This window comes from Rissa tridactyla, chromosome 1 (genome assembly GCF_028500815.1).
Source record: "Rissa tridactyla isolate bRisTri1 chromosome 1, bRisTri1.patW.cur.20221130, whole genome shotgun sequence".
In the NCBI taxonomy this organism is placed as follows: domain Eukaryota; kingdom Metazoa; phylum Chordata; class Aves; order Charadriiformes; family Laridae; genus Rissa; species Rissa tridactyla.
In genome coordinates, this window is record NC_071466.1 from 137,925,484 (window position 1) to 137,949,684 (window position 24,201).

The 24,201-nt window shown below is 44.1% G+C and overlaps 1 protein-coding gene across 6 annotated transcripts in view; it reads left to right on the top strand.

Moving 5' to 3' along the window:
- ETV6 (ETS variant transcription factor 6) overlaps positions 1-19,274 on the top strand; it is a 143,098-nt gene extending 123,824 nt beyond the window's left edge. For all 6 annotated transcript variants that reach the window (XM_054218762.1, XM_054218768.1, XM_054218775.1 and 3 more), the window contains 3 exons: positions 12,453-12,595; positions 15,399-15,499; positions 18,824-19,274. In XM_054218762.1, the coding sequence (XP_054074737.1) occupies positions 12,453-12,595; positions 15,399-15,499; positions 18,824-18,929 (350 nt within the window). In that variant the 3' untranslated portion in view covers positions 18,930-19,274. The remainder of the gene's footprint in view (positions 1-12,452; positions 12,596-15,398; positions 15,500-18,823) is intronic.
- The last annotated feature ends 4,927 nt before the right edge of the window (positions 19,275-24,201 follow it).

Here is a 24,201-nt window from a genome sequence, read left to right on the forward strand (position 1 = left end):
AAAACTATTGACTGCTGTTGGAATGAGGACAGGCAAGATTCTTACCCTGCCAAAGTCATGAAAGAGATCTACCTCCATCTCTGCTTCTGACTCGCTATCCCTCCCTCGGTGTGCCACACATCCAGAGAGTACAGGGGCGTAGCGTGAACCCCACAGATTTGTGGCAAGACACGTATAAGTGACTTCTCAATAAAAACAGTCTGACTGTCGAAACTGAAAATCCCATCCCCTACTAAGAGCACGTCAGCTATGAATGACTCACATTCTACTAAAATCTACAAAATAGCACTTACAATGGGTGTAGGCTATTTGCTAGCTCTGAGCATGGGGACGTCTTTCACCCCAAAGCTCTGTAAAGATAGTAGTTTGGTTGTTTTGTGTGGGGAGAGAGGTTGGAGGGGGAACAGTACCAGGGATTCTCCTCCCCCTTTGTTTGAAAAACTTAATCACTTCTCATAAACTTGCGTGGGAGGGGAGAAGACAGGAGGAGTTAGTTGAGTGAATCTTTCACAAACAATGCTTAAAAAAACTGCTAATCAACTGAGACTTAATTTTTTCCTTTGGAGTTAAGATGGAAAGTTTCCTTTAAAGGAGGATAAGGAGAACAAACTTAGCTGATCAAGCTATTAGATTCGTAACACTAAGCACTTAGAGCTTAAACATCACAAGTCACCCCACTTCAAAACCTAGCACCTTGGTCATCAGTGTGTCTTCAACTTACCTACTAGGACCAGAGCTCCAGTGCCCGCATTGCCCACCCGCATTTGCTCCAGATGTGTTCATGTGTCATTTATGACTGTGTCAAGCTGTAGGATGATCTTTTTTTTAAACTGTTACACCAGTAACATCCTTTGTGCAAATGCAGTTACACCACATTAATTTATTTCCCTTTCTGTACAAAATAGCTGTACAGGCACAGTTACTATGCAATGCCATATGCTGGGTGGGAGGGAGGGAGGGTGGGAAAGCAGGCAAAGAAGAGTATAGTAAAGGGGGTTAAAAAACAACAACTAAGCACAACTTAGAAGTTTTGCAGCAGCTAATACTGTTAGCCATCACATAAGGGATGCAGCTTCCTCTTCCATTTGCTATTGTGCTACAGTCCCTGCCCCGGAGAGTTCACTATCCAAACAGACAAGGTAAATATAAAGAAAGGGAAGGCACACAAAGGTGAAAAGTGTTTTCAAGAGTTCTAGCACTGATCAGGGTTGGAAAGAGAGAGCTGTACAGCATAGCAGAATAAAATTATGCATTACAATGTATCAGTAGACACTACCTGACCAGTCCCCCACTCAAAACCGTAGGTTAAATTTTCTTCCGGATTTTGGTGATTAGTAACACCGTTAGGTATGCTATAATGCCTCACATCTACAGGTTCCAATTTGTTTAAAAATATATTTTATCCAATTCAAAATTGGAACAACCAACACCCTGCACTACTGGTCAGTCTGGTATTTCCCTGTTTTGGTTCTTCACTAAATGTCTTATCATGACAGCAACCCAAGCTAGCCATAAACTCAAGAGGCTGGGTACATAACTTACACCCAAGCTACCTGCGGCTGCTTTTGTCTGTTGCAGCATTTAAAGCCAGTCGTAATGTTTCTGTGATACAGCCACTTCTCTGTCGATGTTGCAGTCACATCCCCCAAGCAAAAGCAAAACCTGCCCAGCTGTGCCCATCTACTACTGGGACAATAACCTGGATTCTTGGACCCAAATCAGTCTTTCTGGTCTTTTTTTTTGGGAAGGGCATGAATTGTCTACGTGTGGAAGGCAGTGAGTACAACGGTTGTTAGTAGTAAAGGCTTGAACCTAATTTCCTCATATAGTCATTTGGTGTTGGTAGGTGACTTTATTCCAGAATGACAATACTGCTTTGCAAGTAGAAACCTTCTTGTAGAAGAAAGTCACTTAGGTGGACACACATGGCCACACAGACCTGCTGGGGCATTTCATATTAGGAAACGCCTACGCCAGTCAGGTTCTCTGCGTACACCAGCCCCCAAGCTAGCTGTCCATCCAGTGATGTGCATCACTGTTTCATTCATTACTATCCCCCCTTCCAAAGTTGCATCATGAGCTTCACTGTGGTGAATTCTTATCTAAACTGAAAATTATTGGTCTGTCCTCCTTTGTAGAGGTTGACTGCTGACAAACTAAGCTTTAGAGACTTAGCTTTTGGTGTGTGCTTCCTTAGGGGTATTCTGATTTTTTAAGATGGCAGCCATCATTGCTAATGCCATAGCAATTTTTTAATGCCATAGGAGCCTATCTGTGTACATGCCTGAGACTGCCAAGGCTATCTTCACCGCTGTCGTGAGGCATGATCCCAGCAGGGTTTGACAGCACGTGGTACTGACTGGTTGGCTTTTCTGAAGCACAGACTTGTGAGGCAACTGTGACAAGACAGTCTCAGAAGCTGAAGAGTTGTAAGTTACAGCCTGGCAAGCTACAGAAAACCAAAACTGTGGTTCACTTTAGCATACTAAGTTGTAAGTGGTGGGGGTTCAATGCCTGCTTTCTAGGCAGTTGACCCTCCTTCCCCATAGGGCAGCAGTTCATACAGATAGACTGGAGCCTTGAAAGAACCTGGAAATCTTAGTATAGGCATAGCCTGTCACTCCCATTTGGATATGACAATGATAATGTCACTGGCCTTGTTTAATCACTTGCCCTTGCAGTCATGTATGCTTTTACATTTGCAGTATATACCACATCTATTTCAAACCCCTTGTGGAAAGTCAGACTACTATAAAGAGACTGAAGTATGGATAAGAATCAAGCTCATCGAGTTCCTATTCATAGGACAAGTTTTCATTATAACCTTGAGAGTCATCTTAACATGGCATTAACAATTAATTTCAGCATGAAAGTGTGACTTCCCTGCCAATTTAATTAATGACACTCAAGCAATAGCTGAATGGCAATGCTTGGATAGGTGGTTGCAGATTTTATGTGAAGTGTCTTGCTTTACAGCCGCCTCCATTCTTACTGCACAGTTACAGGAGCAGAAATTGCAGTCAGGGTTTCTTCTGGTCCACTCAGAAGCCAGGACTGACCAAGCCATAGCAAAGCTCAGTCATTTAGATTTCATCTTTCTCATTACTGCACTGCAGCACCTACACGCTGTGGCTAGACAGATGTACTAAGTGGGTTCAGAGTACCCTCAGCCTCCATTGGAGTCAGCAGGATGTTAAACACTTTTATAAGAAACTCGTCTTTTAATGAAAACATGCCCCTTATTTTCCCTGTATCTTACACGCGTTCTTCAGGCTGGAGTTGTGTCGGAAATTCAGATTTTCTTCTACAAAGCAAGCTTGCATCACTTTGAACCCTCTTAGTTAAACCAGGAAATATACTGTAGTGTTGACACTACGCTTCGCTGTCTTCAGAGACAGGCCTATTTAAGTCTAGTTTTAATACTAATAGGTCAGAAGTGGCATACAAAAGTTTGCATGAGTTTGTGTTAACTCAAACGCACACCTTTAAAGTGGTAAGACTACTGTTTTCCGTCTTTGTTGAGGAGAGGGAAAGGGGAAGAAGAGAGCTGGAGTTTGTCTGTGTCTAAATTTGGAGATTTGACCCCAAGAAGGGGAGGTCACATTTCAGTTTTCCGCGAGTGGCCTCTCAGAAGTTGCGAGTTTACAGCTAATGAAGTCCCTTCAGGAGAGGCTTCCTGGGAACACACTAGGAGCCATGTCCTTCAGCCACGCTCACACCTCTCAGAGTTCTCTGGGCTTTCTAATGGAGCACAGAAGTGAGGTTCTTGGGCAGTAGTCCCCTACAGACAATTATTTTATGCTGTTGAAAAAAAAAACCAAAACAGAAGTCTAAACCTGAAGGGTGAACTGAGCTTGTGACAGAACGTACTGGAGATTCTCATATTGTGGGGTCAGAATTATTACACGTGTTGGGAATGCCTTTGCTGTAGTTAAGTCATTCCTGTCTTTGCCGGCTTCTCTAGAGTACAATTCAGAAGATAAAGCTTCATCTGTAATTCTTGAATTCCCATCATTAAAGTCTTTGGCCAGTTTTCTAATGTCAAAGTGGTTGTGAGGTGTTTGTACGGTGTGCACGTGAACAGGCAGAGGCTGAATTTCTTTCCGTTTTCCTAGTCATTGCCCTTCCTGAGCAGTAAAGGTGAGGAAAAGCCACAGGAGGATCAGGGGCAGGTTTCTTTAGCAAGATGAACGGATGAGTGCTTTCTACCACTGTGGTGGAGCAGGAAAAGAACAACACTTGAAGCTAATACTGGAAATACCTGTCTGGTGGGGTTAGGGGGATGGAGCAGGAGAACAGGACAGGGAAAAAAGAAGACATTTTTTAATCCAACAGACTTTAGCTTGCAAAGTCTTCATCTATCAAACTGTCTCTGTCCCATCCTTTACATATCCTTTGTGATTTGAGTGCTCTTTTCTACAACCACATGAAGGATATGAACCTTTTGGATCCTGTTTCCCCTTACTGGTTTTTATTGCCAAAGACAGAGCTTGGCCTCATCTTGCTGTGTTACTTTTACAACCTCACAGCACAACTGTTTGCAGCATGATAGTCTCAGGTTTCTGCTCTCCTTCTGCCTGATCTCCCACATGGCATTTGGGTACAAGACAGAAGCAACATACAACTGTTGTATTGTGCGATCTGGCAACCTCTTTCCTCAGCCCCAGCTTGAATTTACTGAGTTGAACAAACAGTTGTCTGTCAAGAGGTTTCTCCACATAGAAACATTGGCTTTACTGTACTGGCTTATCATCCTGCTTCCAACAGCAGCCAACATTCATGGAAAGAAAACTCTTATCCCTCAGTAACCTGGACATGGATTACCACAAAGGGATGAGCAGGACTGCTCCATCTCAGGATCAATGCTCCCTCAGTCCTCAGAGCCATTTAACCCCTTAATCACGAGACTTGGTTACTTTTTTATTGTAGTTTTGTCTGCTAAAATAAGTATGTCATACTCCTGAAACAAGTAACAGTATCAGCCAGCCTGATGAGCTTCAGGTAGCAGTTAGATAGCCAGAAGGTCCATTTGCCTTGTCCAGAAAGCTGTTGCACCGTATAGGATGTGGTTAAAATGCAATTAGAGCTCATCTCCATGGCAAGCATAAACCAAGTCAGGAATTAGGAGTTGTCTCCCAGTCATCTCTTTTATTTTCCTTACAAGTGAACAGCCATTAACCTTTGTGATTCCTTGGTTCTGGCTACAGTTTAAACAAATCCAGATGCCCCAAAGTAACTTTGTCTTCTCAGAGACTTATTGACCTTCTCCACCAAGGAGGATGATCACAGACAGTAGGCTGAAGGTCCACGGGACCTTCTGGGACTCTCCCTCTTTCCTCCCCATCCTCACCTGCTCTCTGCCAGTGTAGGCTTGCCACCTTCTTTGTGCTGGCATTAGCATTCACTAGATCTTCCTGCACGCAGGTTCAGCTCTCAAATAGCAGAAAGTCGGCTGATGTTTTTTTGTAGGGTTTGTTTTCTTCAGTTTAAGTGATTTAAGTCGGTTCATGGAGAAATCTAACAACAGAGCCAGCACGAGGTAAGCAGCACGAGGCAGGGAGGATAAAATGGAGATCAGGACCTTCTTCTTGCAGCAGCTATGGCCAGCTGAAGTTCACCAGCTCATCATTTCGATATTGTGAGCATCACCACGTTAGCTATCCTAACCACACTCCGGGTGTCCTTACTACAACCAGAGTACCAGAGAACTTCTAGAGAAGTTCTGTTCATTAGTCTCAGCTGTGAACAGCCATTGTTTGCTTCACTGTGAACAAATGCAGTTGAAGCTCAAACCACCTTGTAAAATAAAGGGGCCTGAGCTTGGGAGAACTCTTCAGCTGGTAGAAATCACAGAACCATTTAAGTCAAATGATATCATGCTGGAGAAATTTTAGGCTAACCTACTCAGCAAGGGGTAAGGCCTCAGCTGATGTCAGAGGGAGTATGACAACGTTACTTTGGCATGATCTCTTCCTCTGTGAAGCCATGTTAGTTTCCAAGTCAGTCATCAGCCAGACTGAATGCATTTTATATAATGATCTTCAGTGCAAGATGTGGGTGGGTCTCGCAAAACATCTCTGTGGTTAAGAGAGGATTTTGGTAGTTGTTACATGAAGAAGGCCAGCCCTGCTTCTGCGCCACGGGCCTCACTTAAACAACAGGGGTCTCAGACGCAGTGTGTGTTTTAGGAAATGTTGCAGTGCAGGGGAATGTTGTATTCTGAACAAAAGAGGTCTTTAGCATGTACACGCCTCTGCTGTTAACTGCATTATTTAGTCTAAGGGAGCACAGATAAAAGACCTCTCACTACCGCAACATCAAGACTACCTTGGCCAAGTGATACTAGAGAAGTCATTTGTAATGGCTGGACAAGTGTCAAAATACTAGGAACCTAAGATCCATAATGTTTAATTTATAGATCATTCTGAAATGGTATTTCAGTTCCAAGGGACGTGTATTACTACCATGTAGCCATTAGGAAGTATTTATATGCCAGTGTTCTTTAGGTGTATATTTAGAAGACTGTGCCTATAGACTTAAAGGATACTTGAAATGAAGAATCTGTAACATGTGCTTCCACTCACACAGTGTCTATTTGACTGTCACAAGGGATTCTTAATGACAATATTACAGTCTCCCCTTTTTTGTAACGTTATCCAAGCAGTGCTGTAAGTGTGGGCAGTAAACAGAACTTTTCAGCCAGAGAAGCGAAATTGAGTTTTACCATCCAAGAAGGAGTGGCTGAGGTTTGGGCACTTCTGCGTCGTAAAAGGAGGGGTCAAAACTAGAGTGAGGAGGCAAGACTGCTGCTATCGGTGGGGTTTAAAGCCAGCAATTGCTGTTTACAGAAGAGATTTCTTTCTACTCCTCAAACCCCAGCCACTCTGTCTCCTCTCCCCTACCCTCTCCAGAGCTGTGCAGCTGCCTGTTTTTCTTGTGCCAACCAGCAGCCAGCAGACTGAGCGGGGAGGCAGCCCCCAAGGCTTCACTCTAGCTGTGCCCACCTCGGGACTGTACAATGCATGGCTGTTATTAGCAGGAGTGTGAAACTGTTTCCTTGTGCACATGTAGGGCAGCGCTTATGGGGGACATTTTGAGAGCCAGCTCAGTACTCTACACCTGATCGCTACCTTGTGCCTAACTATGAAAATCCCTCTAGAAGCATTAACTGCAGGAAGAAAGTTGTAGCCGTGCCTCTCCATTTGAAGGCACAGTTTGCCCTAATTTCCAGCTAATTATGTAGTTTGCTCTTGCCCAGTAGTACAGCTGAGAAAATGGTGGGACACGGAAATGCGTGCCACATTGCTGGGAGCCGTTCACCACCTTCCCACTTCGGCTGGGTTGTTTGATACTGCATCGCCTTAAAGCCTCTCAGTCCCAGCTCTCTCCACAGCTAAATGCCTTTACCTTCAGATTGTACAAAGTTCATCCATCTGAGTTCACTTTTAAAAAAAAGTACATGGGTGTGTTAGGGGGAAATGATGTTTCCTTGTGCTACAGAGATGTAGTTACTTTCTAAGTAAGCTTATTTTAGCCAAAAGGCAGGAAATTGCAGCATGCCCAAACAATTTATGTACCAGCCCCGACTCGACTCAACTCCCCTATTGAATCTCCCACACTTGTAAGCTTGCTGGGCCTCAGCAACACCCGTGTGCTTTCTCGCCATCGCTCACTAGCCAACACACACCCTGTGGAGAGTCCCCCTCCATGTGACTGCTCCTTTGGAGGCCTTCTGACAGCCAAGGAAGTGATGTAGTCTTCATGGACTCATTCACACCATCCAGACTTTCCTCAAACAAGTGATTTACACTTACAAAACAACCATCCACATAAAAGTCCCTCTGTTCATTTCTCCATCCTTCCTGAAAATACACGTAACAGTTTTGACCTTCCTGGGGGATGCGACTTTCTGTATTGTCTTTACCAGCCTTCTGTGGAGGTGTCTCTTTTCCCAGTGGAGAAGCTCCTTTTAATAGCATTTTCTAGCATTGCCTCTTCTTGGGTTTTCACCAGTTTCATCAGCTGCAGTTTGCTCCAGATGGGCTCTACTATACTCCGAATTCATTACACTCGCTAAGAGTGATCAGGTGGTCTTTGACCTGTAGTCTGTATTGTCCTATTAAAGATGGCCTCTACTGGCCTAATAATGGTAGATTATTTAGTGTCTCCTCCTGTCAGTCAGGGAGACCCCTACAGAACCTCATAGTTTTTTACTGTGCAGTCTGTGGAGAGAGATACCCAGGGTGTAAATCATTTGTGATTAAAAACCAAAAAAAAACCTCAGAGTGCCTATGCTCAGGATCCTAAAGGTCTCCCATGTGAAACTTGAAAGAAGACAAACTGATTTAGGTACTCTGCAAACAGAGCTCATACATTTAACTAAATTGCGCTGCCAAGCATCAGCTAGTCCACAATAGCTGACAGTGTGCATAGCTTCGACAGTGTCATAGCTTTCTGCAGAGGTGAGAGCAAATGCAGCGAGCCTAAATCTTTTCTACGGGTGTTTAAAGCTAATGCTTTTTATTTCCTCTTTGCAGTGGCTTGAGACAGAGTGGCCACAGTTGCCTTGATGCATGCCAGCTCATTAAATTATTGCAACTCAGTCATATATGTAAATTTGCTGATAGACAAGTTTTAAGTGGTTGTTGGAGCCAAGCAGAACTTTCAAGAATTTTCAATTTTCTTGTTGAACCAAACAGATTTAGAGGTCTAAGATACTTGGGTGGTTGGGGTTTTTTTTTTGCAAATTCCACCAGCCTACTAAATACCTCTGCAAGTCTGAGCAGCTCAGTCAGTTTAGAATATGGGATGGGGCCCTTGATCACTTGGGACTTTTCTTGTGAAGATCTCAAGATGCAGATTGAGTTCTTCTCATTTGAGGAATATTTATATTCAAGCTTAGCCTGAATCCATTCTAAAAAGTAGGTGAACAACAAAAAACAAATCTGCACTTGAATCCTACCTCATCTCAGAGTTTGAAGCTCTGTTGTTAGTCCAATAATTTGCCACTCAGACATCTTGGGCTGAATGTTTTTGTGCTTTCTTGTTTTTGCGAAGGAGGAGGGCACTGTGTGTGTGTGAAGTAACGATAGCCAATGGAAAATAACCAAAGCTATTAGATTCGACTAGGATTTACTTGCTAGCCACGCTGAGGTGAATGTGCAGCCCTGGCACAGTGCAATGCGCATTTCATGTGCAATTCCAGTCAGGTGTCAAGGAGTCATCAGCTCCATGAAACTCTTCCAGGGGCCACTGTAGAGAGGATCTTAGGGGTCTGCCATCCCCATCAGTAAGAGTTCTATTTATACACTTGGACATTTTCTAGAGCAGTTACAGCAGTACACAACTGATTAAAAGTCACATTACATATGGCAAATAATGAGGTGAAAGTAAAGTTTAGGGTAAATCATATCTCTGCAGAACTCTGAATATTAGCTATGAGTTACTGTAGTCAAAGGGTGTCTGCCCAGGGCTGCACATTCAAGAATATGACAGAGCCTGACATTGACCTGCCTCTGCGGGAGCGCCATCCCTGCAGCAGACCCCAAGGTGGGGCTGCTCCTTCCAGGACTAGCAGTAGTGGCACCAGCAAAACCAAATGACTGAAATTGGGATGCCGAATTCCTGCATCACTCTCCCGATGGGGCCATATGTCAACCAACCACCTCAGCAAACTTCCAGCACAGTCCAAAAGTGCTGGTTCAACAACTGACCCACACATCCTTCCTCTTTTCCCTCAGGTTTCTAATATATTCCTACCTTGGTCCCAAAGTGTCTCTTAGTTCCTCGATGAATATCGTCTAAGTCAGTGTTTTCTGATTTGAAACTGCTCCCGCCAAGACAGACCTCTCTTGCAGATGGGGGCAGGGGCAGCCTGAGCCCACCACAGGTGTTTAGCCCAGTACTGACCACTGATGGTGGTGGTGAATGGATTCACTGGGTGACCTAGACAATCACATCACCTTTACAGTGATTTTAATGAAGGACTGGACAGAAAGAAACCATGGAGATCTTTGAGAAATGCTGGTCCAAACCAGTGAATTCAGCATGAATTGTTGACATAGACTATGCAGGTTTTGTTGTTAAAGTTATCACAGATTATACAGGTTGATGGAAAAAAAAAAGGTAGTTTTTGGAATGCAGTGGTATTACCTACTCTGATGAACTGATAAAATATGCCCTGGGGAGTCAGAGCTAGACGAATAGAAGGAAAAGGAAATAAAAAAAAAAGACAGTTAAAGGTTTTGTTGGCTTTTTTTTTTTTTAATTAAGATTCTTGACTAACAATTCATTTTCTATACAACCTTTAATTGAAAGAGTTTGGGAATGAATTGCACGTGTGTCAAGGAACCGCTTACATGGGCCTTACTACCCTATTATCTGAGCACCTCCCACATTATTAAAAGGCACAAACCAGTAGAGCAATATAATCTCCCTTCCTTTCTTCCTTATAAATGAAGTCTAGAAAAGAAGGATTTTTTCTAATATGTGCGTGTCTAAGAGACTAAGAGTGTGTGTGTGTGTGTCTGAAAAATTATTGATGGAAGGGTGATGGAAGAACTGGGGTTTGTGAATTTGTGAGAGGAAAGATGACAGAAACTGAAGTGTTAGTCTGAGACGTTTAATTTCATGGTCTTCTACAGACCACCCTGCGTAGTCCAGGGGAAGTCACTTGTGCCCAGAGCCGCACAAGGGGATCGCTACAGCAGTGTTTGGCATTGCAGCGTTTCATTGCAGCCAGCTACCCGCTTGGTATCTGCTATGTATGCGACTTGGGGTGGGGGGACAGGGAAAGGAAGGCTTATCCGCATCCCTGTGCCAAGAAGGGACCCATCTAGGCAAACGCATGCCGAGGAGAATTATTTTCTGTCCTGGTCCCAGCGGCAGGTACCTTATTCTGCTTGAGAGAGAGGAAGCTATCACTGAACAACATTTGTATCCATGAATGAAAAAAATGGAAATTGGTTTCATTTTTTTAAATTAAAACACAGAAAAATGTCAAATGGGAATGGACATTTTTTTTCTGTGAAAAATGTTAATGAAAATAAGGTTTTTCCAACCAAAAAAGCTGACTGCCTCTTTCCTTTCACATTCCTCCTCTTGTAGATGTCACAGATGAGGTGACCATTGGGGAAGCTACAATTTTTGCCAGATGCCATCTCTTCAAAATGCACTGTTTTGTTCTCGGTAGGGCTGGCAGGGAGAGAATAGTAAGGGCACTGGCAAACTAAACTCTGGTTTTAGAGACAGTACAGATTTCAGAGATACTCTTTACAGTTTGAAAATGGGAAATACCATCAATAGCATCTCTAACCATTTCAGGTGTGCTCATTAAATGTGTTACCCATATCCCTTTTCAAAAAGCATTTCATATTTTTATACTGAACATGTCATCATCCCCATTGTAACACATACCAAACCCAGACAGACAGGAATAGAAAGACGGGCTGACAAGAATCCATTTTAGCACCTAGAAGCTAGATGTCTTTGGTTCCCTGCCCTTCAACCACCCTAACAAGCCATCTCTCAGAGATTGGTTTTGCTTTCAGAGTCAAATGCAACTACACGGCCCATCTCAGTGATCTGGACGGTTGAGCTATAAAAACTCCGTTGTTTCTGACAGCAGCAGAACCCCCAGCTCTGTGCAATTCGCTTTCCATATTCCGTAGTTGCCAGTTATTATGCCGTGCTGCGCACACACACGCTCACTGCAAGCAGGAAGTAGGAGCAGCTCAGCTCTTGGCTTCCCCAGTCTCAAGAGACTGCCATGAAACTGAAAAACACTAAACTAAAACCTAAGTATCTGTTAGACCTTTAATTAGCGACCTAAGGAGTGTTTGCCAGGAGGAAATTTGAATTCAATTATCCAAATAGAAAGTATTTAACCTCTCAGTTGCACTCAAGTAATTATAATACTTGGGGTTTTTTTCAGGAACCTTAAAAAATAAAACAAAAAGCAAATTCGAAAATGATAAAGGTGTCAATTTTATATCACATGGTGTATGTAAAGGAAAGGTGTGACATTGCCCAGGCTTTAGACCCCTCATGTTAGCACAGGAAGGGGCAGCCTCAAGCAGGGAGAGCAGGTTGCAGGGTTCTTGCTTTCCCCACTGAAACAGCCAGCAACAGTGTCAGGGCCAACAGTGGTGGGTTTATGTGCATCAGAACAGTAATAAAAACACAACTAAGATCAGCAGGTCATCTCACACAGCTCTTAGTGTGATACAGATGCTCAGTCAGTGTCAGAAGGACTAGGACGCATCAGAAGCAGCTCTATATTGCAGTATATTTTGCAAACATCAGTCGATACCAACCAAGCCGTTTGCATTTCACATTGCAGCAGCTGTTTCAGCCCTCATCCCAACTGTCCTTTCACTACACATCCACCCAAAAGTTTCCAGAATTAATCACAAGGTAAAAAAGTCAATATTTTCTTGCTCCTCTCTTCACAGACTGTCGGTTGCTTTGGGATTATGTTTATCAGCTGCTTTCTGACAGCCGGTACGAAAATTTCATCCGATGGGAAGATAAGGAATCCAAAATATTTCGGATAGTGGATCCCAACGGGCTGGCCCGGCTGTGGGGAAACCACAAGGTAAGGAAGCAATGCAATTTTCCTCCTATGGCACTTCACCTCTTGTAACATCACAGGATTCACTTATAAACAGGGGAAAAAGGAAGAAAGCATGTGCACATAAACTGCTGCTGGAAAGCTGTAATCTTTCATTCTACGCACATTAGAAGTATAAATCATCCAGCCTCAAGCACTAAAACCTATCCTTCATATAGAGAACCTGTTGGTTTGGTTTAAAGGCATTTAGTTATAAATGCATTTAATTATAAAATTAGGAGGAGCAGAAGAATTAACGGTCCTTCTCTCTCAAGGCATCTCATTTCTTCATGAAACCTGATGCTAAGGGTGTTCTGGTTAGATGTGGTTTACAAGGAGCTGTATGCCACTTCTCGGCAGGATCTTTCTATCTGTGTTCCTGTTTGCACCAACATTCAGCTTTCACACGCTGTCCTGTGACAGACACCAAATGCTGCAGGATTATGTATTTCCTTTTAAGAGGGTGATTCTGCTTTGTTCTCTGGAAAGCAGTTACTGATTTTTGCAGTCTGGGTCTGAGTATGTATAGATATATCTGTATGAGTGTATGCATATGAGTATATTCATATGAGTATATGAGCAGTCAGCATGGATTTACAAAGGGGAACTCATGCTTGACCACCCTGACATCCATCTATGATTAAATGATTAGCTTGGTGGATGCAGGGAGAACAGTGGATGTAGCTTACCTTGACTTTAGAAAGGCTTTTGAGACTGTCTGTCACGGACAAACTAATGAAGTATGACCTAGACAAGAATACGGTGAGGTAGACGGAAAACTGGCTGAACTACCGAGCTGAAAAGGTTGTAATCAACGGCACAAAATACAGTCACTAGTGATGTTGCCCTGGGGATTGATTCTGGAACCAATACCGTTTAACATGTTCATTAGTGACCTGGGTGATGGGATGGAGCGCACCCTCAGCAAGTTCTCAGACAATACAAAAAGTGGGAGGAGTGGCTGACAGACCAGAGGGTTGTGCTGCCATCCAGAGGGACCTGGACATGGTGGAGAAATGGGCTAATGGTAATTTCATGAAACTTACCAAGGGGCAATGTAAAGTTCCCCGCCTGGGGAAGAATGACCTTAGGAGGTGTGTCACTTGACATTTCCCCTTGTTAGGTTTCATGAGACCCCAGGTGTGAGACTGTTTTACTAGGAAAGTGGTCACACACTGGAGCAGGTTGCCCAGAGGAGGCGCTGGAGTTTCCATTCTTGGAGATGTTCAAAACCCAACTGGACACAGTCCTGAGCAACCACCTCTGGTTGACCATCCTTTGAGCAGAGGAACTGGACTAGGTGATCTCCAGAGATGCCTTCCAACCTCAACTATTCCGTGATTCTGTATATGAGTATACATAGCCTATAATCTTGATAAGGTCAAGATTTTCTCATGTGACTCAGGGCTTACAAGAACAAGATCTGTCTTTGAGGTCTTGGGCTGCAACACATGGAGTGGAGAGTTCTGCCCTTCCCCCCACCTCCATGCTAATAATCAGGCCTTGTCGTCGTGTCTCATGCTGGGTGTCTGAAACTGAAGCTATTTCAGACCACTAGCCACTTGGGAAATGCAGTGGCCTTTTAGCACGTAAGAAATGGAAAAAGCACACATGTGTTTCAGGGGGCTTCCCAATGAGCGGAATCTAGATTTTGCAGGGAAAACATTGTCATTGCTAGTGTTTAATTGCCACAGGAGCTCTTTAAATGGCCTCCCTTGGCAGGGCGGTTGCTGTCAGGGCAAGCAGAGGAGATCCGCTCTTAGGGGGCATTTTAGACAGGTGGATCAGTCTCACTTAATGAAGCCAGGTCAACGCTACAGACTTCTGCCTGATCTTGGACTGACAGAGCTGTGCCAAGCCAAACTCCTCTAACATGGAGACTCACAGAGCAAAAGCATGCTTCTGCAAGTTTGGCATGTTTTGCCCATGGCAAGGCGGCTGCTTAATACTCGTGCAAACACAGCTTTGCCAGTATAGTTGTCTTTCTGCTGGAAGTTTCTTTGCCAGCATAGTAACCAGTGCTCCTTGTACCAGAAAAACGCTCTTCATGCAGACGTAGCCTAAGGGAGTGATCCTTCTACCCCACGTCAGTACTATGGGGCTGCCCACATACAGCTCTGCCGGTGCCCATCACTTCTGCCTCGTGATACTCAGCTTCAGCAGGGCCATACCTCAGTCACCATGCAGTGCTCTGGATATGGCCTTTGAGGTTAGAAGCTCCCAAAATGAAGGGGAAGGTCCATCGTAGAAGCAGATATACCACCTAATGGGGTTCTTGATTTAGACCTGTATAACAAGAGGAGAAACAGGCTCTCAGTCTCCACTATGCTCTGTAAGCATTAACTAGTTAATGGAGGGGAATGCCAGAGGAACAGCACTCTTAACAGGGGTTGCTGACAGATTCAGTCATTAGCCACCGTTCTTACCTTTTTACAAAAGGCGGTTTCGTTAAGAACAGGCCTGTCACATCCCACTTGGCATGAGTGTCTCCCTCCAGCTAATGTCTCCCTTTGTGGCTGATGAAACCTTTTGTTCTTTGTGATCCAAGAAACTGTAGAAAACCCTCATTTTGAATTTTTGTTGGACTTACTTGCTTAAATTGCCCTGAATGAAAAGAGACCCATAAAAATTTGGGTCCTGCAACCAGCAGAAGAGTGGAACATGTAATTTCTTGAACTGACTTGGTTACTTCAGCTAGCTTTGATAGTTCTGCAACTCCTTTTGGGGCTTAGGAAGGTTTTAATGAATCATCTCACCACATTTTTCCTTTTTCTTTTGAAAAAAACAGAACAGAACAAATATGACTTATGAGAAAATGTCCAGAGCCCTACGCCACTACTACAAACTAAATATTATCCGGAAGGAGCCAGGACAAAGGCTTTTGTTCAGGTAATTTTTTTCTTTTCTTTGCCATTCCTTTCTACAGACAATTAGTTTTTGAAGATGGAGGATGGAATTGTGTGTGGGATACTTCATTGCCACAGCTATAACACAGGTGACAATGGGCATATATTTGTAAAAGTTGTCTAGACCAGTGCTTCCCAGCTTCCAAGGCAACTGCACCAATTTACAAAAATACGGGCCTGTTTCAATGATCAGTGGAGTCAACAGAAGCCTTTTCAATTGCTTCAAGCAGGCTGCACCATTGTTTAAGACCTTAGCTAAATGATTCATGATCTCAGCCAAAGTACTGGAAAACCCACTCCAAATTCACTTCTCAGACACAGCTGCTGGTGAAAGCCAAGCAGGGATCAGGCATTTCCTCGAGTGCATCGGCATCACAGGAGAGAAGTGCTGATGACCGTGCCTTCAGCAGTGCTGCCTTCAAGAAGAGAGGGACCTGCAAGAGCTGTTAGTAAAAGCTAACGCATCGGATTGGGTGATACAACCAAGAATTTAGGAAATAGTGCTTGAAACAGCATTAAAGCGGGGAGTTACTTGTCTGAACTTGAGTGCGGCTGGCAGAGAGTGACAGCACTCCAGTTCTCTTCAGACAAGACCAGCGAATCCTAGTGCGTATGTCTGCCCCACAGAGCACTGAACTTGGACCAAAGACTGCTTTGATGTCAGTGGTCTGGATCTAGTAATGTGCTTAGAAATTATATCAATAGGAAGGCAGTCTTGGAGTTTGTTTTCTTAAATAGCTAACAGAACTGCATTAGCACTCAAACTATCTACAGCTGAAAAGGTTTCTGTGGAACGTCTTGTTTATGTCAGCTCTTAGAAGGAGACTTAGGCGGGGGAAGGAGAGTGAAGGGAAGAAGGAATCACAGGCAAAATCGACTGTGTGATTTTAATTTTTTTTGCGTAAAGTTAAAACAAAGCTGCTCCATCAGCAGCAGTTCCAAGGAAGGCAGGCTGGATTGTGATGGCCTTGTGTGAAGACTGTGCTGCCCCGGGGGAATTCTGTGATGCCGAACAGTGAATGTGCTTATCTTGGAGCCTCTCCTTTGGTGGAGGCACAAACAAAACAGGAGTCCATCTCTTCTCAACCAGGCTGCCTATTTTCTCAAAACTGTAGAAACTTTATGCCCTTGGAGACCTCAGTTCCTCTGTCAGACTTGCACAAAATTGACCAACAGATTCAAAGGTCACCAGGGAGCATAAAACATGAGCATATAAACCTCATTTCCTTCGGAAACTGGAAAAAAAAACAACAAAGCATTTTTTGCACAATTCCCAATAAAAACTTATTGATGTTGTTTTCTTAGACCTATTTATATCTGAAAAGAACAGCTGCAAAAAATCAAGCCATTAATGTGCCTTTCTTGGCTATTTCTCACAAGCACAGAAATAATAGGAAATAAGACTTTATAAGTAACGTGCAGGCAGTTGTCATCTGCAGATATCTGTACGGAGCTTTAAGTAAAATGCAGTCAGAGAAGGGATTTCTAATAGGTTGCCTGAGTGTCTTCTGCAACAAAAGAGGTCACAGATACTGTTTCTTTATTAGCTTGTATTTCTGGGTTGGTTTTTTAAAATTTAATCAAATGCTATTACAAATACCCATGCTGTTAGTTCCTTGACATGACTTAAAACACAGAGCAGAAAGAATACCCGAAGTACTGTGGTACCATTCACATCAGCCCATTTCCCACGTCGTTTAGGAAACAGATCAGACGGAAGGTAGGGAGGGCAGTGGGATCACTCTCTGTTTTGATTTCATCCTCACGCAAGGTCAACAAGACAAGCACAGGGTTTAAATCAGGGCACAGTCTGGCCCCGTAGGCTTTGGTGTGTTTTCCCCGTGTAGCCTGGGACTGATTCAGTGCTTCTGTATGCTAGTTTTTCAGCACCGTAACACCATTTAGATCAGCAGCGTTCTTCCAGCATACAAATGGGAGTGACACAGCAGTGAGTCACAGCCCTTTTTTTTTTTTTTTCCCCCTAAATGCATATGTGCACATGATTTCCAAAATTAGAAGGGATGGCAAAAGGTTAGTTCCAGGCTGTGCTGTGCGTTTGCTGGGAGACTTCACATTTTTCAGAAGGAGAGCCCTCAGCTTTATAACCTCAGAGGCAGAAGAGGAGGCAAGTCTTGCCCATTAGCTTCAGCAGTGATTTTTCTGGGTCAGTGATAGTAATGAGGCCCCTGTCAGTTGGTTTTGTTTTCACTGGGGCAAGAATACTGAGCATATCATCAACCTGAAATAAAATCAGCTCCTCTGATTAACACATTTTGTACTGCTGAATGTTAGCCAGTACATCGTTAATGAAAGACTGTGAAATTTTGTATCACTTCCAGCATAAACATCTTTCATCCTAATTTCTCCAGAAGTACTTATGAGTTAGGAAAGTGATTTGTGTTTAAACTAGAATGTCATCCTTTTGGTGCCGCTCTCTCTTCCTACGCCATTAAATCCAGAAAGAAAAAGCAGAGCTTTTCCGTGCTATCTCTGTGCAGTAGGACGCAAAAGCATCCTGGCAAAGATCAAGACTGCAGACTTGATCTGCAGGCTGGTGGATGTCCTTTCCCATTTCCTACTCCTGCCATGCCTCCCCAGAGGCAGTTTCTGTTTCTAGCCCCCTGCAGACTTACTGCATCAAGACATTAGTGCTGGGAGCCATGGCATTCATTTACGGAGGATGCTGCTTCATTACAATTACGCTTGCTACAATCACACAGGAAGAGACTGTCTTTGCTTACAGTTCCCTCCCCAAAAGCTTTTTCTTTCAGGGCTTTTTCCATTTCCCAGAACTTGTTGTGACTTGGTCCTTGTTTTTTTCCACCACCGTTCCTTTAGTGTTTCATGTTCCTCTTCACTCACCTAACGCACAAGCCTGCACAAACCAGTAGCTCTCTGCTTCCGCACACCTTGCAAGTGCTTTTGCTTTGAAATGTGCTGGCCATAAAGGTCTTCAATGTGCCTGTCACCAGACACCATAAATGACTGTCCCTGTGGCATCTTACACAACAACAGCAAACAATATGAGGGAGAAGAAGTAAATATCATGGAAAAGGCTATGGGGTTTAGTTGTTCAAATTTGGACTTTCAAGGAGGAGGGGTAAATGCCTGGGAGTTTTTTTGGTTTCTTTTCAAGGTATGGAGGAGGGAAGACACCAGTAGGCTGAGGAGAAGCTGGGAAATACTAAGGCATTGGGAGGATACAGGAAAGATGATCTGGGGAACTGTAAAGCTCAGGGCCCTCAACGTCTTGATGAAGGTAAAAGCTGAGACTACTGGGAAATCAGCTTGTTTCTCTGTTTTGCAGGTTCATGAAGACCCCAGATGAGATTATGAGTGGCCGAACAGACCGCCTCGAGCACCTTGAATCCCAGGAACTGGATGAACAAATATACCAAGAAGATGAGTGCTGAAGGGAACTGGTGCACCGCCTCTGTGGGTCCATGGCAGAAACATCTGCCCGGATGGCCGGCACACTTTGGGAAGGGAAGCAACAACACAGAAGCAGTACTTGGGGTCACCGCTTAGCTTGAAGACCACGCAGGACCTGAAGCACCTTAACAAAACAAACTAACAGGCAGAAGTGGTGCTGGCAGAAAAGTAAAGGGGAGAAAGCCTGGACTTATGCACTACTTCACTGTTCCTACAAAGTCTCCCTTGAGTTCTTTCTTTCTTTTTGGTTTGTTTCAGTTTTGGGGGTTTTTTTGTTGTTTTTTTTCCCTAATAAACATGCAGTTTGACTTTCCTTATCTCACATAGGACAAGACGTCAGATTATGCTTTTTTTTTTTTTTTGGAAGGCTTTCCTATGGAAATAGAGCGCTTTTATTTTCTGTGCAAGTCTCATGTCATAACACCGCATAAAACAATAGCAACACAGAAGGGATTTGCTCAAGGGTTCCAGTTTGCTCGGATCAATTTAACATGTGCTGCCACTAGGAAATGTGTTGAAGCTCCCGAAAGAATTTGCCACGCATACCTGTCAAATGAAGAGGAGTCACCCTTCACGTGTGGGGTGGGATATCAGCCCAGCATAGTTTGGGCTCACAACGAGTCCTGCGAGTGGCCATTAACTGCTGGAATATGGACCAAAACCAATCACCTAAGTGCTCCGGGGAGGAGAAAAATAAATGTGACAAACCTCTGCAACAGACTGATGTTGACGTTTTCCCTCCCTCTAGCAAAGAAGTGATAGAATGGAGCGGGAGGGAGGGGTGGTGGGGACAAATATATATATATGTGTGTGTGTGTAGAGAGAGAAATGTTTCACATACATATATATATATATACACACGTAACCCACACAATATATCCACAATGCAGAATTTCAGCTCAAAGCCTTCTATAAAAAAGCAAAGGCTGAAGCATCTGTAATTACAAAAGGGAGGGGTATTTTTCATACCTGCTAGCAATTTTGGGGTGAAAGGTGAAGGACTGTTCCTTACGTCGTAGGGAGAAAGCAAAAGGAACCCATCGCACGGTTTGTATTACTGAGAAACCTCTCCGGGATCGTTTTGTGCTGCTGGAGAGGTAGATGATTCACCAATCTGAAAACTGATGGTAGAGAACTAGAGACCAAATAGCTATACTTATATCTTGTAATTGATTTTGGCTTTGTTTTGGGATTTGTTTTTTTTTATGCCTCCCACTACCCTCCCCCCCTCACCCCACCCCCGAGCTCTGCCATCAAGGGAGCTTCTCTCAGCTTGCCTGTTTTTAACATGATTTAAAAGACAAGAAAAAAAGAAACCCTACAGCTGTCTTGCTTTCTTGGGTTTTGGTTTTGTTCTGGTTGCAAGGTGCCCCATTTTTTACACCCCCGATTTGGTTTGCTGCACTGAGGGCGCTTTGCATGAGGCGAAGAGCTCTGCCTGGTTGGTCGCAGGAAGCTCAGCAGTCCTTGATGCCCCGATACAAGAGAAATTACTGGCCTTTTTCATTTCACGTTGCTTGGACCGCCATGTCAGGAAGGTCTGTGGTGTTCAGGTGTCCAGCAGTCCATCATCAGTGGTCCTTTTAATGGAAGGAAAATCTAGCAGCAGAAATGATGCTTGCAAAGAGAGAAGTTTCTCTCCTGCACAGAGAAACTGTGCAGGAATCACATGGTGTCTGGAAGAAAGCACGTCCTCTTTTATGGGAACACGCATACTAGAAATGTCAAAAATCAGCGGGCTAATCTAATCCATTTCAACCAAAAAACAAGGTACATTCCCATGATAGAGCTTTTATTGGCTATTAAACCAACACAACATTTGATCTCGCCACATATTTAACAAGAGGTTTAATCTATCCAGGAAAAAATGGCACTCGGCAATGAATAGTGTCCCCTATGTTTAAACAGAGATAGTCCAATCTCACAAAAGACTTAATACTGAGTCACAGGTCGTAGAAGGAACAGCTTTGTTAAGGAGGCAGATAGGCATCATACAAAGAGGGGAGATTTTTCAGAGCCAGTATCTGATGAGGAACGACAGGATGTACATCTCTCCCTAAGCTTTTCCCAGCCACATTTTTTTGTCAAATCATAGTCAATGTGTTTGTTACAAGCCCCAGCACACCATGTACTTGACGTTTTCTGCCTCGAAAGAAAAGACAAGACACAAGAGCGTGTATCAGAAAGATGAGCAGACACCCTGTCACCTGTCTCTGCCGTGACTCTGAAGTCCTTGGAGCTCAGGAGGTGTGAGATTGGGCAACACCGGGAGACTTCAGTGGTCGCAGATCTGAAACCAAAGGTCCCTTGAAACCAAGGGGCCAGGGAGTTACTCTGCTCTGTCACCCTGCTCAAGGGCACCCAGGCTGCGGCCACGGCTTAGGAGCTGGGGTGAAGAAGGTGTGGTGAAGAGGTGAATGTGAATGACAGATGAAGTGTGATCAGAAGTATCAATGTAAAGAAAGGCTCTTGCTGGTTTCCCGTGTTTCTTAGGATGTTCAGTGGTAGAAAGAAACCAAGTTTGTGCAGAGAATGATTCATATCCTTTACTGCTCTGGCTCTTACAACTGCATAACTGCATCATTTTCATTTGCCTGCTGCAGCTACTGTTACAAGATGGTGAGGAGGAGAAAAAAAAAAGACAATAGGGACCTTCTATATAAATGCTCTGCTGAGCCACAGGTTTTTGTCATGGTCAAGGTGCACACTGCAAAATAGAAAGAACGAGAGACAATCCACCAGTATAAGCCGATATGCTCACTGTGTATACTAGCAAACAAGGTTTGTCCTCAGCACTGGGTAAGACAGGAGAAAGCAAAGAATCCTGAAATCACACATATTGTCCCGTAGGGAAATTTTGTAGAGGAAATGTTCACCTTTACCAAAAATGCAATCACTTTCACCTGCAGCATCTAAGTCAAAGGGGAAAAAAATACTTGGTGGCTGTTGGAAACTCTTCCAGTTTACACGTATAGGACATCTTAAGGCAACTTCTTCTCCACCACAACGATAGAGAAGAAGTTCTCTCAAGGCTGGTGCTAGCTGGAATGAAAATAGCCTTTGAACTTGGAGCAGGCCAATCCCATAGAGGCCCTTGCTGGCTGGTGCTGTCGCCTGCCCTCCAGCCAGTCTTGCCTGACGCAGCAGTGAGTGGCTCAGGTGACGCTGCAGCTGCCAGAACCTCAAGGGCTTGGGTCCTGATGTGGGAGCTGCAGGATTTGAACTGTTCTTGGGGTCTTGGAAGCAAGTTTACCAGCTATGACTGAAGAAAATAAAACCAGGTTAGAGCAGCTGCAGTAGACGGGGTCCCTTCTACCTCACATCCAAATGGCAGATACAAGGAGCAAACAGAGCATTAATGTACTGAGCTATAGGAACACTTGACTGCCTGTCTGGGCTAGCAAAGGTAACGCTGTCTTTCCACCAACCCTGATGCCCACCTCCCTTTCCCAATTTCTGGTTTCCCAGTGTAGAATTTGCCAGCAGCAAAGCAGACAAGCTCTCTGCCTTTGCCACCAAAGCAAGTGGGAAAAAGGAGAGTCTCATCCTTGGAGACATGCAAAAGCCATCTGGACATGGTCCTGGGCAACTGGCCCTAGGTGGCCCTGCTTGAGCAGGGGGGTTGGGCCAGGTGACTTCCAGAAGTCCCTTCCAACCTCAGCACCCAAGAAAGGATCTTCACACTGTGCAGTTAAATGGGACCTTCATTGCTGTCAGCTTGCTACAAATCTGAACAAGCCACAAGCCAGTCAGGTAGGACACGCTGCAGTTCCACAGCAGAACATCTTCTTGACTTAAGTCTGAAACCCTTTGACTGCCTTTCCATCCAAAGAACACTACTGGGGCCCCTTCTGTGAACACTAAGTCGCTGCCACCCTCCCCAGATTTCAAACTCCACGCATGCATTCTCCAGATCTCTTTGTCAGACTGCAACCGTGTGCAAATCCAGAATGCATCAGTTCAAGGTCGGTTTTTTGGTGTTTTTTTTTTTTTTTTTTAAATAAAATTCTAGTCTTTTTATTGATGATGGCTTTTTGTTTTTTTAAGGTGTGGGGCTAAGGGACTGAATCAAATGAATGTAACAAAACAAAAACAAACAAAAAAGCCTATTCTCAGGGCCAGTGAGTTGCAAATAATTTTTAAAATGCCTGTAATTACATCATCTCAATAAAAAAAATTTAATATAAAAGTGGGAATGCCAGATTTTGTTGGTGCAATCATTGCTACAAGGTCTTTTCTTTTTAAAAACTATGATTAAGGCTGTCCTTTGGATTATTTACTTTGCCGCCTGTCCTTGGAGAGGAGCAGAGCACCTCTCTAGTGCCCAGATGGGTGTTCCTGGTTCTCCTCCCTTCTCTTGGTGAGGCTGTAGAAGCAAAGAAACAAAAATGAAGCCATGCAATGACTCTGTTGCAGCTTTTTTGTCCTGCTAAACCCACGATAATCTGGCTGATGCGTAGGTTATCCACTCAGCTGCTCCTTGCTCACTATTTGTTCTTGGTTTGTTTTGTTTTTTAATTTGTTGTTTTTAAACCACAAGGCAAAGGAATAAGCACTAAACAAACCCCACTCTCAACCAAGACATCAAGCAAGAAGTAAACCAAGTGTGTTGCTCTGTAATTCAGTCCCTTCAGGCCATTTCCCTTAATTTTAGAAGAGGAAATAGATGTGTTCTACACCCTCTCACAGTTTTCTGTGCACTCTGAACAATAGCAAACGCTACAGGTTAAAGGGCTACGGAGGAAGTTCTTGGTGGTTTTGGTTATCGCTCCAGTGAGGACGAGACTTAGCTCAAGAATTAGTCTTGAGCCCAGAGAGACATTAGAGAGCATCTTTTGGAGGCTGCAGGACAGAAGAGGCCTAGCAGCATATGCGCTCCCATTTTCCTCTCCCACTTTCAAAATTAATTCAGCTGTAAAGGATCATGGATGATGCACAAATACAGGCTGGGCAGAAAATGGCTTGAGAGCAGCCCCGAGGAGAAGGACTTGGGGGTGCTGGTGGATGAGAAGCTCAACATGAGCCGTCAATGTGCGCTCGCAGCCCAGAAAGCCAACCACATCCTGGGCTGCATCAAAAGAAGCGTGGCCAGCAGGTCGAGGGAGGTGATTCTGCCCTTCTGCTCCACTCTGGTGAGACCCCACCTGGAGTACTGCATCCAGCTTTGGAGTCCTCAGCACAAGAAGGACACGGACCTATTGGAGCAAGTCTAGAGGAGGGCCACGAAGATGATCAGAGGGCTGGAGCACCTCT